Here is a 15,281-nt window from a genome sequence, read left to right on the forward strand (position 1 = left end):
GAGCCCGCTGGCCAGCCGGTGACGCCTGGCGCAGGATGCGACGCGCCCTGCGGCCCTTGAGCGCTTCGCCGTTGGTGTCCAGCACCTCGTACTCGCGCTCGACGAGGCGCTCCGTGTCGCGACCAGTCGCTCGCTTGACAAAGATGTCGAGCGTCACCGGGCGGCCCGGGGTGTCGGCTCGGTCGAAGCTATAAAGCACATCTGGCAGCCGTGCGCTGAGGGGCGTCGCCGGCGAGAGCTCCCCGACCGACTTGGTCGTCGCTGCGTCGCTGATCTCGCGGTTCGCGTAGATCTTGCTCCGCACCCGCCCACTGGGCATCTCCCAGTTGCCCCGAGACTTGACGATATTGTGCTCCCTCTTCTGCGCCGGCGTAGCGGACCTGCAGAGGCACGTGTCAATAAGGGAGGGGGCCATGGGCAGCTCGTTTGGAGGACAGGGCAGCTCACCAGTGATGGCCCTTGGAGACGGGCCGCACCTTGGCGTGCTGGCCCGGATTGCCCGACAGAAACTCCCCGGTAACTTGGTCGACTCGGACGCCCGAGGTCTCCTGCTTCCCGTAATGCCACTTTGCCGAACTGTCCTTGGTGCGCTTGTACGGCCGGTTGGCGCTGCGCAGGTCTCGCTCATACTGAGCCGGAGACTCGAAGGCGGTAGCCATTGGTAAGGAAGAGAGGGCGGTTCGGTGGTGGCTAGGGGAGGAGGGGTTGGCAAGAAGCCGAGGCGCTGTCTTCGTGCTGTCTTTCGACAAGGACGGGGACGAGTGCAGTACCGGCTAGAGCTGTCCCGGATCGCCTTGGAGAAGGCGATGGGTCAAGTTGACGGAGAGAACGGTTTGACCCCAAGTAAAAGGCGGCTAGTGGCTGGCACGGTTGAGGTAGGCTGTTGTTGTACTGTCGAGGACGACAGGTTGTTACGATGTGATGCGAGAGGCGTACTACGTCGCAAGGGTTGTCTCAAAAGATTGTAGAGAGGACTAGGTAGATTTGCTAAGGGAAAGGCTGTCCCTAGGAGTTGAAGTATGAGACTGGAGGTATTAAAGGCGGCAGCGGGTGGGCAGCAGTTGTGTTCGGAGGGGAAGAGTCACTCGGGGAGCACGTCCTTGTTAGACGTGGTGGGCTTATAAGGATTAGGAGGTGGATGGCGGCTTATGCAGGTAAGAGTGCGCAATTGAGAAAGAGCGGCTTTGTCTCTGGGGTTCGACGTTTGGCTAGTAGATTCCAGATGTGTTCTGGGGGTGTTTGGGCCAGAGGCTTGGCTTGTTCTTTCCGGAGTGACAAAGAAGGAGGTCGTCCAGGGGCCTGGCCGGTGACTCAGACAGAAAAGAGACGGGCCTTGAACCGAGGGGTTGAATCAATACAACAGCTACTGGTTGGAACTGCTGCTGCTGCTACTGCCACCAACAGCGGGACGGACGATAGCGATAAGCGATAAGCCGAAGAACGGGCAGAATGATAATGATAGTAATGCAACGATAGCTGTCCGTGACAACGAGCGAGGAAGAAGAAAAAAGCCCAGAGAAAATATTCTACAACCTTTCACCCTGATCTGCCACTCAGGAGGTGAAGAAGGGTCTTACGAATGTTTGCCGGGGCCTATTTGTTGGTTTTGCTTTGTTTGAGGACAGAAGGAAAGGACCAGGCCCTGAGGAGCGAGCGAGCAAGGCGCGGCCCGTTATAACTAAGGTAACAGAGGCGTAGGCGGCTTTATCAGGCTGTTTTGGGATGTCCGATGATAAAGCTGGGGGGGTGGCGCTTAGAGACAGACTCCAAGGGGGTGAGATCGTGGGGGGGTGTGCGTGCCTGCCTTGTGACGGGAGTGACGGCATATGACCAACAGCAAGCGCGACCTAACGAAGATACCGAGGTACCTACCTCACCTCTCTCCTCTTTAAGGGGCATTGCCGTGGAAAAAAGGAGGTAAGATAGGTATCCGCCTGGCTGGATGCCCTCCTGCACCTGTCTCCAGCCCGGTAAATGTCTAGTGGACGGATGGATACCTTGAATTAGTAGCTGGCAGTGCCAAATCGTCACCAGCTCAGCAGGGCAGTGACTTCATGACGGAATGCTCATGCGCTCTCCCATCTAATGTCGTCTTCTCCAGTCGGGCGGGAACTGGCAAGAGCGGATGACACAACTGCAGTTGAATTCCCAGCTCCCAGCTGTGCCTTGGTAATACAGTGCTTCGTGTCTTGGTTGCCGTACGTACTGGAGCTATTCATGACTTGGATGGACGAGTTCCCAGCCTCTTTCTCTCTGGTAGATGGGCCTGGCAATGGAACTGAACGTACGCTCCTGCCGCGCTTGGTTCGGTTTCTCTGCCTCAAACCCCCGACGAAATCAGATGAATCAGATGGCAAGCTGCGCCGCGCCGCGGCCCTTCCATTACGCACAGCAGCTGGTTACGTTTGACCTTGTCTGAAACAAACACACGAACAGCGGCCACCCGCCCGCCCGTCCCGAGCCTGACAAGCCCATCGCCAGGACCCCGTGCTGCCATCCCAGCAATGTCATTTGGCCATTTTCGGTGCGAATACCAAGGCCGCCGATTGCGCAGATCAGTAGATTCCATAGCCAGTTAGGGGGAAACGTGTGCAGGAGAGACACAGTCCGATTCGTGTCGGAATGCTAGGCATATGCACCAACTGCAGAGATGACCTCGTAATGTATAGCACCATATGCGTGTAGGATACTGTGCGGAAGCTGACGAACGCTTCCACCGACCCCAAGTTCCAATCTGGAAACAGCGGGGTTCTGGATGGCGTAAAGCGTCTGGAATGCGCTGAGCCAGCGCCGCTTGCCCGTGGCCTCTGTAGATCCTTTCAGTTGGTTGCAGATACCCAGGGAACATCCCACGTGCGGTTAGCACTCGGCAAACGCAGCTCGGATCGCTGCACAGTGCAGATCAACCGGAAATGCCAGGCGGCATGGACGTTTTAGCGCAAGCAACCGCGCCGGGCGGGGAAAAGCTATTTTCTCTTCATGAAACGGTAAGTTCCGATCTTAGAGGGGTGACATCACCGATAAGACGTGCGTCTCCCCATGGTATCTCTCGTCGCATGTTAACGTTTACATGTTTTCTATCCGTAGTACGGAGTATCCCGTACGATATATAGAACTATAAGACGCTCATGCGTGGCTGTTATGGCGTTTCTATGGTACGGTCGTCAGTTTGAGGGCAGGACGGTTTCGAGCCTCGCCCCGCAGGCTGCCAGCGGGCTAACCCCTTGTTTAGGTATCAAAATCGGGGACCCTGTGACAGGACGATGGAAGATGTCGAGTAAAGATACCTTGGCAAGTGATGTGTGCTTTTATTTCCTAAGCGGACAAGACACCTCATTTTCAATTTCACGCCCAGGAGTGCGATTGGGATTCCTTATCATGGTAACCGCTTGCACAATTATAGAGAACAGCAGCCGAACCCCGCCGTTGTGAGCTATTACCTGCCTTAGGTGACCTACGGTAGGTACTGTAGACAGAGTGAACCCGGAAGCGCTGTTGCATTGCCGAGGAATCCGTTGTGGCACTATCGGATAAGGGGTAGTTTATTGCCCGGTGGAGTGAAGCATGCAGCGTGGGGATATCATGCGATCTACTAAGATGTTAATGCAGCCAGTGCAGCTTTAATGCCGAGCCGCCAAACTAGGCAATCCGAAGCTCCGGTCGAGTCCTCTTGTGCAGTACTCGTCTCCATCATTCTCCATCACATCCGGGCTTTTTCAGACTCGAACAATCCGAATGCACCAGAAATCCAAGATACCTTTCACACCAAGAAAGACAGTCCAGGCGGCTTCCAAGTCGGACGTATGGATACCTGAGCTCCGACTAAGGCGAGTCTATCTAGGAGGTGCAAGTTGAGCCTATAGACGGATGGAATCGCTCACGTCAGCGAGGTGTGTCTGTAAGTGCGTGAGACCCATTTCCCCGACGAGGCCTTTTCTATCGGCAGAGAGTATATTTCGCAGCACGTAGACTTGCAAGCAGAGGTGAGCCCTACGGCAGACAGCACTTGACTCAGTCCAGCCCCCTCCCCCAAGCTCAGCCCTGCCCCGTATCGTCAGCTAAGCGCTGGCGATGCCTTTGGGGGATGGCTCACGGGATCCATCCCCGTTACGAAGTTCCTGCTGGAAATGACGAACAAAAGGTCACCAGGCCCGCGAAAGACGCTCCTGGCCTATCGAGGCGTCTCATGTTTTCCCCCCCATATTTTCTGGACTCGACGGTTTGGCATTTCACGCTCTTATTTAAAGGCAAAAGCAAGGTCGGTCGAAAAAAGCGGATGACGTTTCCGATCGCACATGCAACCTCACACCCCCGTGCCTGATCTTATCAGCTTATCACCTTGCAGCAGATTCACCTCGGAACCCTGCAAAGAAGCCGCTGGGTACAGGCGCTAAATCGACCCCGTTCTGTTGGTTGCAGCTTCTGGGAACACGCTGGAAATGCTTCCTATCTCTTAGGAGTCGAGTCCCGTCGGGCTTTCCCGGAACCAAAAGCTTACCTCTCTGGCGGTGTTAACTAGGGCCATCTTCGGTCGTGGAGTCTGCTGGTAGCCAGCTCTTGAGTTTGTGTTCGTCAAAACGGCTCAAACTATCAAGCCAGCAAGTGCTAACTGCCCCTTTTATTGTTATGACGAAAGTGGTTCCCTCCTCCCCCAACCTAACTGCGGGACTAATCCGTAAAGCCCTCCGCACTAGTATGGGGAAACTTGGGGGAATGTGGGGTTCGTCCTCCACAGTGCCATCATGGCGGCGTAAGAGGTTACGTTCATTCTGTACACGTGTGTATTCCGTACGGCTCTGCCAAGATTTCGAAGTCTGTGTGTATCATCGTTACGTGCCGAAACTACGGATTACAGCGCGCGTAAAATGTCAGGCCGCGGCAGAAGCTACACAACCGCCACAGGATTTGGGATAGGCAGTTGCTGTAAATTATCCATCACCAACCCCAGACAATAACGAGAAATCGGACGACATCAGAACACATTAAAACCCCTACGATTTCCACAATGCCCTCGGACAAGGCGTCATACCTGGCAGCGCACTACCTCACCGCCGACGCGCCGTCGTCGTCCAAATCCAAATCCAAGAAGCGGAAGCGCAGCAGCAAGCATGCCGGCAGCAACAACGACGGCCTGCTGATCGTCGCCGACGACGACTGGGGAACGTCTGCCACCACGCAGAACGACGAGGACGATGACGGCCCTGCCACCGTGGTCGGCACGAGCGCCGAGTTCCGCCGCGCCAAGAAATCCGCGTGGAAGACGGTCGGCCCCCCCATCCCCACCGAAACCAAAGATGCCCGCGACGCCGCAGCAGCAGAAGCAGACGCCATCCTTGCCTCTGCCGCCGCCGAGCGCCGGGAAGAAGTAGGCACCACCGCCGTGGACGAGGCGCCGGCCGTGGTGGGGGGAGTAGTCGACAACGACGGCGACGTCGCCATGATGACGGACGGGACGCACGCCGGCCTTCAGAGCGCAAAGGCCATCACGGCCCAGCTGCGCCGGCGGCAAGAGGCCGAGCGCGAAGAGCTGGCGCGGCTAAACGCCGAGCGCGCGGCGGCAGCAGGCGACGATAAAGAGGAGGACCAGATTGTGCTCCGCGACGCCACCGGCCGGCGCGTCGACGTGTCGATGCGGCGAGCAGAGATGCGGCGGGCCGCCGCGGCTGCGGAGCAGCTCGAAGAGGCGCGCAAGCGGGCGCTCAAGGGCGACGTGCAGTTGGAGGAGGCACGGCAGCGGCGCGAAGCGCTCGAGGACGCCGCGTTGATGCCCGTGGCGCGCGGCAAGGACGACGAGGAAATGAACGCCGAGCTGCGCGCCCAGCAACGGTGGAATGATCCTATGGCTGAGTTTGTGGCTGCTTCGGGCGGTCCCGGGGGCCGCAAGAAGAAGGGCGGCGCCCAGCAGCGGAGGCCCGTCTACCAGGGTGCGGCGCCCCCCAACCGCTACGGCACACGCCCCGGCTACCGCTGGGACGGCGTCGACCGTGGAAACGGCTTCGAGGCGGAGCGATTCAAGGCTATCAACCGCCGCGACAGGAACAAGACACTGGACTACGCGTGGCAGATGGACGAGTGAGAGGCTGTGGCCCCAAAATCGAGGTCTAAACTGAAAGCCTGAATTCTCCCACACACAGAAACTACTGCTGCTGAATCTTCTCGAGTCAACACACCTCCTGGCTGAAGATAGCAGCCCTGTCAAAGGGGGGACTTCTACGAAAAGTATAGCTCGGCGAGAAAACGCGTACGTGTAGAGAGACACTTGTGTGCCATTACTCCTCCAGCGGCTTTCTTTCGACAGCACATACACAACCACACGGACATGCAGATGCCGTCGACTCGTTTCTATTTCGGGAACATGAAGACCCTCAAGTCCGTCAAGAGATGCCACTCACTGATCAAACTGCCCCTTCTGACCCTCCCGCTAGAGAATAAATTAAACTAGCTCGGGCGGAGAAAACCACCCGTGATCAAGCACCAAGATGGGTAGAAATCAAAGCAGAAGAGTTGCCTGAAAAGAAGAGGGCGGGTATTTCAACAACGGAGAGGACCCACCTACTAGATACGATATATAAAAATTAAAATAAATATCATAGCTGAACAGGCTGTTGCGGCATGGTGAAAAAAAGTTATTTTCGGGACTACTTTGTTTTCCTGTTAGTGGGGGCGAAGGCGGCAACAACATGGTATACACACCCGTAAGGCTTCTCTCGAAAGAAACCCCATTCTCATGCTGTTTGATGGCCGCGGTGAACGGCAAGCGCACCAATACATGGATAACTGCAAGGTGATATTAATTGCCACAAGCTCCGTCGAGTTGAAATTACCGTAAAAAGGAAAACGTGAATACGTAGTAGCAAATATCGCCCCCATCGTTTCTGTCTTGTCTCTCCTTGATTTCAGAGGTCTGTAGTATACTGTACATTCCACCATGCCACGCCGCCGACTTACGGGCTTCCTAACCTACACACCCACTCCTAAGCCGTCAAGAAAGCCAGTCAGCTGCTGTCTCAGCTTTTACTGTGACCCTCAAGAGTCCCATGGTGTGCCCGTCCCTAAGTGAACTGGTTTAGTCGGGGGTGACGCGACGTGAGCACTGTTTCCTCCATATTCTACCGAACAAGAATCCGGCCTCCTACTACGATAAGAATTCGGCAGCCGGACGGCGTGCCCGCTGCCATCTCAGGACTTGTTTAGAGAGCGCAGGTTTTTGTCCTGACCAAACTCGGCGTTCTGCCGAACAAGATGGATCCACTCCGTCTTGGTGGTGGTTCCAGGCTTGTCGATCCGGTGAAGGAACTTCCTAAGCAAGTTTCCAAGGCTGATGGGCTGGTGGGCAGCAACAGCCTGGACGATTTCCCACGCCTCGACGCGGTCGCCAGGCTGGCCGGGGCCCGGGGACCCATGCGGAGTAGTCGCGTCGGCCTTCTTCGGGGAGGCGACTTGGGCTGCTGCTGGAGAAGGGAAAACGCGGTTAGAACGAATGACATGGGCGGATTCGGGAGTGGGGGAATGGAGAGGGTCGGAAACTTACAGAGATGGTCGTTGAGCGGGGCTGGACTGCCCGCTCGGGAGGGAGATGGGCTACCACCCGCGCCGGTTCCCGTCATGATCTTGATCTTTTTCTTTAGCTTCAAGCCGCCATCAGAGCCCTCGCCAGCCGTAGCTTCTCCGTCGCTAGTGGCACCACCAACCCTTGGCCGTCCGGGAAGCGGCGTAGCTGAGCGGCTCGGTGCCTTGGATGAAGTGCCTTTGCCCGTCTTTACCTTTTTACGCGTTGACTCGGTCCCGCTGGAATCGGATAGGTTGGGCGAACCAGGCCGCTTCAGCTTGCCCTTCTTATCTGCCAGCTTCTGCTTCCCCGAAGGCGTTGTGTTGCCCTTGGAGATCGCACCCGAAGCACCCGCATCTTTCGCATCTTTCGCGTCTTTCGCATCTTTCGCATCTTTCGCATCCTTCACATCTTTCACATCGGCTGTTTTCTTGGCCTCCTCCTCCCTCCTGACTTCCTCTTCTTTCTTCTCCTCTTCGTCCGATTCCGATTCCTGTTCGCCGCGTTAGCACTTGGTTCGGCAACTCGCAAGCAGTAACCCGTGTACTCACCGATGATTCAGTAAAAGGATTGTTAGCCTCATTCTCCGAGTCTGAGTTATCGTAGTCCATGGCATGCTCCAGATTCACCAACCCCTTCATGGTCTGCTTGCCCATCATCTTTCGCTTAAGCTTTTCAAGCTCCTTTTCTCTCTCCTCTTCGTCCACCTTGGACTCTTCTCCTTCACCAAACAGGTTGGCGCCAACCTGCTCGCGGCGAATGCGTTGCTTAACTTCCTTGGAGTCCTCGTCGTCTGCCTCGAAGCCCGGAGCTTCGTCGTCGTCCTGGAACTCGTCGCCAGAGATGTCAATGTCATAGTCGTCTTGTCGCTCTCCCTTGGGCGCCCTTCTCGACGTTGCACTCTCCATCTTGACACGAGTGCGCCCGCGTAAGAACTGACGTGTCTCGTCCTTCTCCTTCTCGGCCGCCTGTCTCTCTTGGTCGATCATGACCCAGCGCTTCACATCCTTGCCTTGCAGCATCATGTTCTCTGCAGCATCCAGAGACATGGTGGCAAACGGGGGCTTCTCGTCGAATCTGTAGAAGCGTTCAAGAGGAATCATGCGGAAGCGGTCTCCGTCAATGACCAAGGCGCAGTTTGTGTCTGACAGACTTGCAATGTACGACCCCACCCACACGCCCGCCTTGCCTTCGGCATCTTCCAGGTGCCAAGGGAGCGTTTCCTCGTAGCGCAGACTGGACTGCTTCTTGTGCTCTTCACTGTGCCTACCATAGAATGCAGCCGCCTTCTCCTTTTTTTGCTGTTGCAGCTTCTTTGGCTCGTTGCTCTTGATGATGGGAGCTATCTGGGCCTTGTCGAGGGCGCGCTGGGCCTCTCTCTCGGCCTTTTCCTGGCGCAGACGCTCGGCCTCGGCGTCATCGCCCGTTTCGGCGGGGTTGGGGTCTTCTTGGACAACCACTTTGCTCACTGGTGGTAGACGAGGGTCTCGGCGATGCAGGGTGACGGGCCGAGGGAACTGGTCCTGGTTCGTCACGTCGACAATGGTTTCTCCGTTGGCGCGCTCGCCTTTGCCTTTACTCAGACGCATGATATGAAAGCGCATGTCCTCGAGAAGAGACCGCTTTGTCGTGATCAAGTCAAACTCTTGGTAGTGGCCTGTCGGGGGCGGGTGGCTCCATCCGTTGTTTCTCTTTCGGTCTTCCTTCAGCTTGTCTAGCTTGATCTGCTCGTCCTTCGTTGGCACATATTTTGATTTATCCTCATCTTCCTTGGCGTTTTGGTCAACCTTGGGCTTCTGTGAAAGCGCAGGTCTTGGAATGGGCCTCTTTCGTGCCACGAGAGGGTTGACCTTTGGTTTGCGTGGACCTGGTGTATGCCTGGAGGCGTTGCCCGCCCCAGCGGGGGGCGCGCTCATCTTGGATGGATCTGCAGCACGCACGACAAGGCGACACGGGTATCGAGATCGAGGGAGGATGCGGGCGCGGATACTAAAGAAGGTGAGGCTGGATCTGGGTTTGTGGGAACGGGGCGTGTCGACTTGGTCTAGGTAGGTAGACTAGGCGATGCACATCGTTGAGAACGCAGGAACGCGAGACCACCGGGTAAGACGTTGGTTTTAAAATGTGGTCGGTTATGCGGGAGCAAAGTCTCGCCAAAATGAACACACGAGGGCGAATAAGTTGCGCGATTCGGGTCGGGGGTGGTGCAGCTTCTTACCTTGTGTGTCTGGCCTCGAAATGATGATTGCTGAAGTTAATGTGAAAGAGCGATTCAAAGAATCCTCAGGACTAAGCGATTTCCAATTGTCGTCGCTGCACGGGCACTGAGGCGGAGAGCCAAGTACGGATCCGTATGGCAGCCCCACTCTGAAAAACGGCTCTGTTTCGCGAACTGACTAGCGCGACTCCGCTGGGTTGTAACGCGTAACGCACCTAACCTGGAAAGATAAGGTACTGTACCTTTGTGCGCTGCCCTCCTGCGGCTCGGCTCCTACACTGTGTACTTGGCTCTCCGTCTCAGTTCGCGAAACAGAGCCGTTTTTCAGAGTGGGGCTGCCATGGGGACTTAGTCCCAGCAACTTTTGTAGTTGGGACTCTAGGGAGCCTGATAGCCAATCAGCCTCGAGCCACTCTCCATAGGGTAGCTGAAATAGGGTTCAGATTCGCAAGCAATAAACGGGATTCAGCCTTCCGAAAGCTTAGTACTTACACTGCATAGTGGAGGTTCTCACCTCGGTTCTCATCGACGCTAGCCGCAAAAGCGCAAGAAACATGAGAAACGCGCCTAATTCCCACAAGACCGACTCCCAAACCCCCTGTGCTCTCGGTCTCGCTACCAACGCCATCGTAGGTTGCGCGCTGCAGCTCCCCAAGCGCATCGCAGAGAGGGGCAGATCGATCGATCGTTCATCCCCCACCATCCGCTCCAGCTCCAGGAGCTTCACACAGTCGGAGTACTCCCGTATGTGCGTGCCTTAGCTGGTAGCACCCCCAACAGCAAAGCTTGCTCCCGAGCAGCAAACCGTGGATGGAATGCAACGAGATACCGTATGCATTTCTTGCTTGCATCGCCAGTTCAGAAACATCTTTGCAGCCCGTCTCCACTCCCACTTTCGCTTCCACTTTGGTTATTGTGATTCGGGGCCGCAATTCCATCGTCTCGGACCTCCGCCTTTTCAACGTCCGTCGCATCAAGATTGCGAGCTTCCTGCTCGGGTCTCATCCGCTCTGCCATCTGAACTGGCTTTAGGTTGACGGGAATCCGGTCTTGGGCATTTTCTCGTCGCAGGGAACACCAGCATGGATGCTCACCCGAGTGAAGGGGGGGACCTTGAAGATCGCCTGGGCGGCCTGATCATCAGCAATCGAGAGAGAGACGCGACTGTGCAGAGCCGTGGCGGCCATGCGTCCTTCTCCAGCCTCCAGAGCCCGGCACCGGCTCTCGATCCAGATGCTACCCGCTTGACCCAAGAGAATCTCCCTGACAAATCCAAGCCGCCGCGCAAACGGCTCAATCAGGCACAGCGCCGCCAAATGTCTGCTCAGCTATCTATCCCCATCGAGCCTCGTTCCCAGGCGCCCCAGGCAGCTCGGCCCTACAATAGTCCCCCTGGATACCCTCACCACCACCAACAGCAGCAGCAGCAGCACGCAAATAACGGCCCTTATAGGTCTCAACGGCCGCAGTCAGCTACTTTCCGCCCACCGAGTCGGGGAAACGCCTTTTCAAACGGCCCCCCGTCAGGCTCGCTGTTTCCGTCACACCCCAGGCACCAGCCCTCCCTCTCTTACCATGGGCCCATGTCTACTCCAGCAGAACATCATGACTGGCGACAGGCTCAACTTCAGGGCGGAGAGCCGCGGGCATCTCACATCCCTCCAACCCTTCCCTTCGATGCCACGTCGCCTAGGCCGCCTAGGCCTAGCAATGCCCTCTACAATCCTGGGAGACAGAACCACGTTCGGACTGAGGAGTTAAAGGCCCAGACAGACATGCTGGAGGGACTCTGCTGTACCATCATCGCTGGTGCTGAGATTGAACCTGCTGACATAGCCGAAAAGGAGCGTTTCCGCTCCGTGATCGAAGAGGTCGCCAGGGCCGTCATCACCCACCACGAGAGAGTCAATAGTGGCCTACTTGATTTCCCGCCCGCTAGTGTTCAGCTGCGGTGCTTTGGCAGCCTTATCTCGGGATTCGCAACCAAGGCAGCCGATATGGATCTTGGGCTTCTCTCGCCTCTCTCCCCTGTGCAGCCCGATGCCCCGGACTCCCCTATTCCCAGGCTCGTCGAGAAGGCGTTTCTAGACATTGGCCTAGGCGCTCGGCTTCTCACACGGACAAGGGTTCCAATCATCAAAATCTGCGAAAAGCCTCCCCCAAAACTTCGGGCAGATCTTTTGGATGAGCGGGAGAGGTGGGAGAGGGGTGTGCAGGATGAGGCTGACGATCATGATCATCATGACGACCCAGATCTGAACCCGATAGATGACATTCAACCCCAGGATTACAGAGGGCCAACTTTGGGCCACAAGCCCCAAAAGTCTAGCAGCGACGAGAATCCGACGCAGAATAACCCACAGCAGAAATTCCGCTCGCTCAGGCAAGGTGAGAAACGGAGCTTGGCGAACTATTACATTACTGCCAGAAACCTTTTTCGAAAGCTTGGCGGAATAGAATTGACAAACGCCAACTCACTCCAGCTTAAAGGGGACGACTACGACTTCTTGTACGAGTTCTGTCTCGCATTCGTTGATGGGCTTACGGATCGCGCATTGCGAGAGCGGCTGCTAAGCTATAGGTCGTTATCGAGAAATGACCCGAACTCTCCGCTACACTACCGCACCCTGCAAGGTGTGTACACGCAAGTCGAGGGCGAAAAGATGGCCATGGTGTGGGATTCTCGCCAAATACACGAGAAGGACGAAACCCAAGAGCAGCAAGCACAAACCCGGGTCACGGTGTGGAAGACTCTCCAAAACAAGCCGGATTACGGTCTGGACCCCCTTGCATACAACAGAGAACTACAATTGGCTTCGGATCAGCTGAGACGCATACCCTCTATTCAAGTCTATCTTCTATCTCAGAACCGGTATGAGCCGGTCTCCACGTATCACTCAAGAGTCATCAGGGTGCTTCTTGAGCTAGGCAGCCATGACACTCCATCCCCGAGCAACCGAGTGCTTCGTACAGTTATTGACCAGTACGTCCGAGGTATTTTGATCGAGGACGTGCGGCACAGGGTCGAAGAGTTTGCAAAATTAGAAGATCTGGGTCTGCGGGCGGTTTCAAGGAGACACAAGAGTGTGCAGCTTGCTCACGAATTCGAAAAGTGCTTGGAGAAGGGTCTTTACCCTGAGGAGTCGACGGCCAGCGTCCGAGCTTATGTTGAGCTTCTGAGGGGATCCATGGTCAAATCTCCATCTCATGGCTCTCAGTCTGATTTTTTCGTCCCTGTTACCCCGGAGTCAGCCGCTGTCATGTCCGAGATACGGCGGCTTGGTGATCCATCCAAGATGGGACCCAACCAACCACGAGACCCCTACCGAGATCGGCTCGAGTTCCCAAAGTCTGGGGTTGGTGTTCAGTGCGACGTCAACTTTTCGGCCCACCTTGCATTGCAGAATACTCGTTTGCTGCGATGCTACTCTCTTTGCGACCCTCGTGTCCGGCCTTTGGTTCTGTTTGTAAAGCACTGGGCCAAAGTTCGGCACATTAACTCGCCCTACCGAGGCACCTTGAGCAGTTATGGTTATGTCCTGATGATGCTTCACTACCTTGTGAATGTAGCTCAGCCATTTGTGTGCCCAAACCTGCAGTTGCTAGCTCGACCTCCTCCCCCACACCTCTCGCCAGCAGAAATCGAAGAGACAGTCACCTGCAAGGGCAGAAATGTCATGTTTTGGCGAGATGAAGCCGAAATCCAGCTTCTGGCTAGTCAGAATACTCTCACACAGAACAAGGATTCAACCGGCCATCTTCTCCGGGGTTTCTTCGAATACTACGCTCAGAGCAACTTTATGACCACATTTCCCTGTCGGGGATTTGACTGGGGCCGCGACGTTCTTAGCCTCCGCACACGCGGTGGTATCCTCACAAAGAAGGAAAAAGGTTGGACGGGTGCCAAAACCGTCATTGAGGTTAAATCAATGCCTGCCCCACCGCCAGGCCAAGCAACAACTGCAGTTGCCACGGTGCCGATGGGCTCGCCAGGCTTCAGACAACTCTCGCCCAGCCTCCAGCCCAACTCTCCCCCTGGCGTGGTGGGGATTCAACCCACCCAGCAGCCTGGAAGTGCCCAGTTCACCCAAGAAGTCAAGGAGGTCCGTCATCGATACCTGTTCGCAATCGAAGACCCCTTCGAACTCGATCACAATGTCGCCCGCACCGTGACCCACCACGGCATCGTGGCCGTACGCGATGAATTCCGCCGCGCCTGGGGCATCATCAAGAGCGCAGGAAAGGGCGGGCACTTGGGTGACCTACTCCAAGACGTGAGCGAGGCCGAAGAGTTGCGGGAGATGGAACAGTTCTCACAGCTCCTAAGCGAGCTGCATGGACCGGAGATTTGATCGGTAAATACATGTTACCATGGGCTGATCAGCTTTGTTGCAACGCTTTTGTGAGAATACGAGTGTTTGTGCGCGGCAGTTATCCCACGGGAATCACTCCGGTGGGCGGTTTTAGGTTGGTTTCTGTGTCAAATTACATCTAAAAAGGAAAACGGTTGGAAGGGATGACGAAAAAAGGGTGTGTCTGGGTCAAATCTCGGAAGGGGAAGGAAAGGAAAGGCGGATAACAAAAATTGTCTACACTTTGGTATTATCATGGCCGGAAATGGGTGTCGAAGCGTAGGTTCAGGAAAGAGAACTAGCAGACTTCCGCCCTAAATCTAGGACTGAACCGAGGGATATCAGGACAGGGGAGACCAGTTTAGCATCTTATATCATTAAGTCATTCTCAGGCAGCGCAATTTCATAGCAGCTATATGATTGTCGGCATTGCTTGTCAATGCGTACATGACAGTCCCACGAGTCTATTATCAGGCTGCAATTACATCAAGTCTACATGTAGATGCCAGCGTAGCCACTATCGAAGTCTTAGATTAGAAACCCATGCCGGCTTCGGGAAACCACACTGCACTTGAATCTAAATAGACAGAGAGGGCACAACTGTAGACGCTAGAGCGTATTGACTGCGTAATGGAGTGTATTTACTAGAGAATAGCTAAAAGGGTGACATCACCACTACTTATCACCCCAATATCAATCTTTAGGAACTACTTTCAAAACGCACAAGAATGTGCCGAGATTTCTCTTGCCCGTTGTCCATCAACCTTGCGGAAGCGACCCCCCTACTGGAGGAGTCTGGGCAACGGGCCTTCTGTCCCGGGAAGTCCTGAAAGGACAGTTTTTCTACCAACGTTCCGTTAAGAACACATCCTGGGGTGGATATTGCTCCTGCCGTCACTTGTGACGGCACCGTTGGGGGTGTAGGGAGGGGTGAGGGGAAGGGGGAGGAGAAACGGGGCTTCTGCTCACCAAGGGCACCAGACACTTCCCGGGGAGTCTAGGACGGCGGCGACCTGTGGCGTGATATCAAATCGGCCACTGAGCGCAAAATCTCAATTTGGTATCTGACTGCTCCAAGTCTAAGCCCGCGTCCGTGGTGTAGAGTCATAAGTCAAGTATCTGGATCACCGAACGCCGACGCTTGAAGTCCGTATCTCCCCAC

At 55.6% G+C, this 15,281-nt stretch overlaps 4 protein-coding genes across 4 annotated transcripts; 2 read left to right on the top strand and 2 right to left on the bottom strand.

Moving 5' to 3' along the window:
- Positions 1–25: 25 nt before the first annotated feature.
- Positions 26–659, bottom strand: B0T26DRAFT_597963 (uncharacterized protein; the record flags this gene model as incomplete). The annotated part of the gene is made up of 2 exons (XM_060435661.1): positions 26–380; positions 448–659. Coding segments are annotated over 2 exons (567 nt in total), but the record flags the coding sequence as incomplete, so codon positions are not given.
- A 4,346-nt stretch (positions 660–5,005) lies between these two features.
- On the top strand, positions 5,006–6,076 carry B0T26DRAFT_647755 (Pre-mRNA-splicing factor of RES complex-domain-containing protein; the record flags this gene model as incomplete). Its single annotated transcript, XM_060437932.1, has 1 exon — positions 5,006–6,076. One exon carries the CDS (start codon positions 5,006–5,008, stop codon positions 6,074–6,076), a length of 1,071 nt encoding a protein of 356 aa, XP_060297047.1.
- Positions 6,077–7,179: 1,103 nt separating this feature from the next.
- B0T26DRAFT_647855 (uncharacterized protein) lies at positions 7,180–9,465 on the bottom strand (the record flags this gene model as incomplete). Its single annotated transcript, XM_060437944.1, has 3 exons — positions 7,180–7,422; positions 7,479–8,042; positions 8,101–9,465. The coding sequence occupies 3 exons, from the start codon at positions 9,463–9,465 to the stop codon at positions 7,180–7,182; spliced, it is 2,172 nt and encodes a 723-aa protein (XP_060297048.1).
- Positions 9,466–10,849: 1,384 nt separating this feature from the next.
- B0T26DRAFT_646393 (uncharacterized protein) lies at positions 10,850–14,119 on the top strand (the record flags this gene model as incomplete). Its single annotated transcript, XM_060437806.1, has 1 exon — positions 10,850–14,119. The coding sequence occupies one exon, from the start codon at positions 10,850–10,852 to the stop codon at positions 14,117–14,119; it is 3,270 nt and encodes a 1,089-aa protein (XP_060297049.1).
- Positions 14,120–15,281: the final 1,162 nt, after the last annotated feature.

This window comes from Lasiosphaeria miniovina, assembly GCF_030549165.1.
Source record: "Lasiosphaeria miniovina strain SMH2392-1A chromosome Unknown B0T26scaffold_4, whole genome shotgun sequence".
Classification (NCBI taxonomy): domain Eukaryota; kingdom Fungi; phylum Ascomycota; class Sordariomycetes; order Sordariales; family Lasiosphaeriaceae; genus Lasiosphaeria; species Lasiosphaeria miniovina.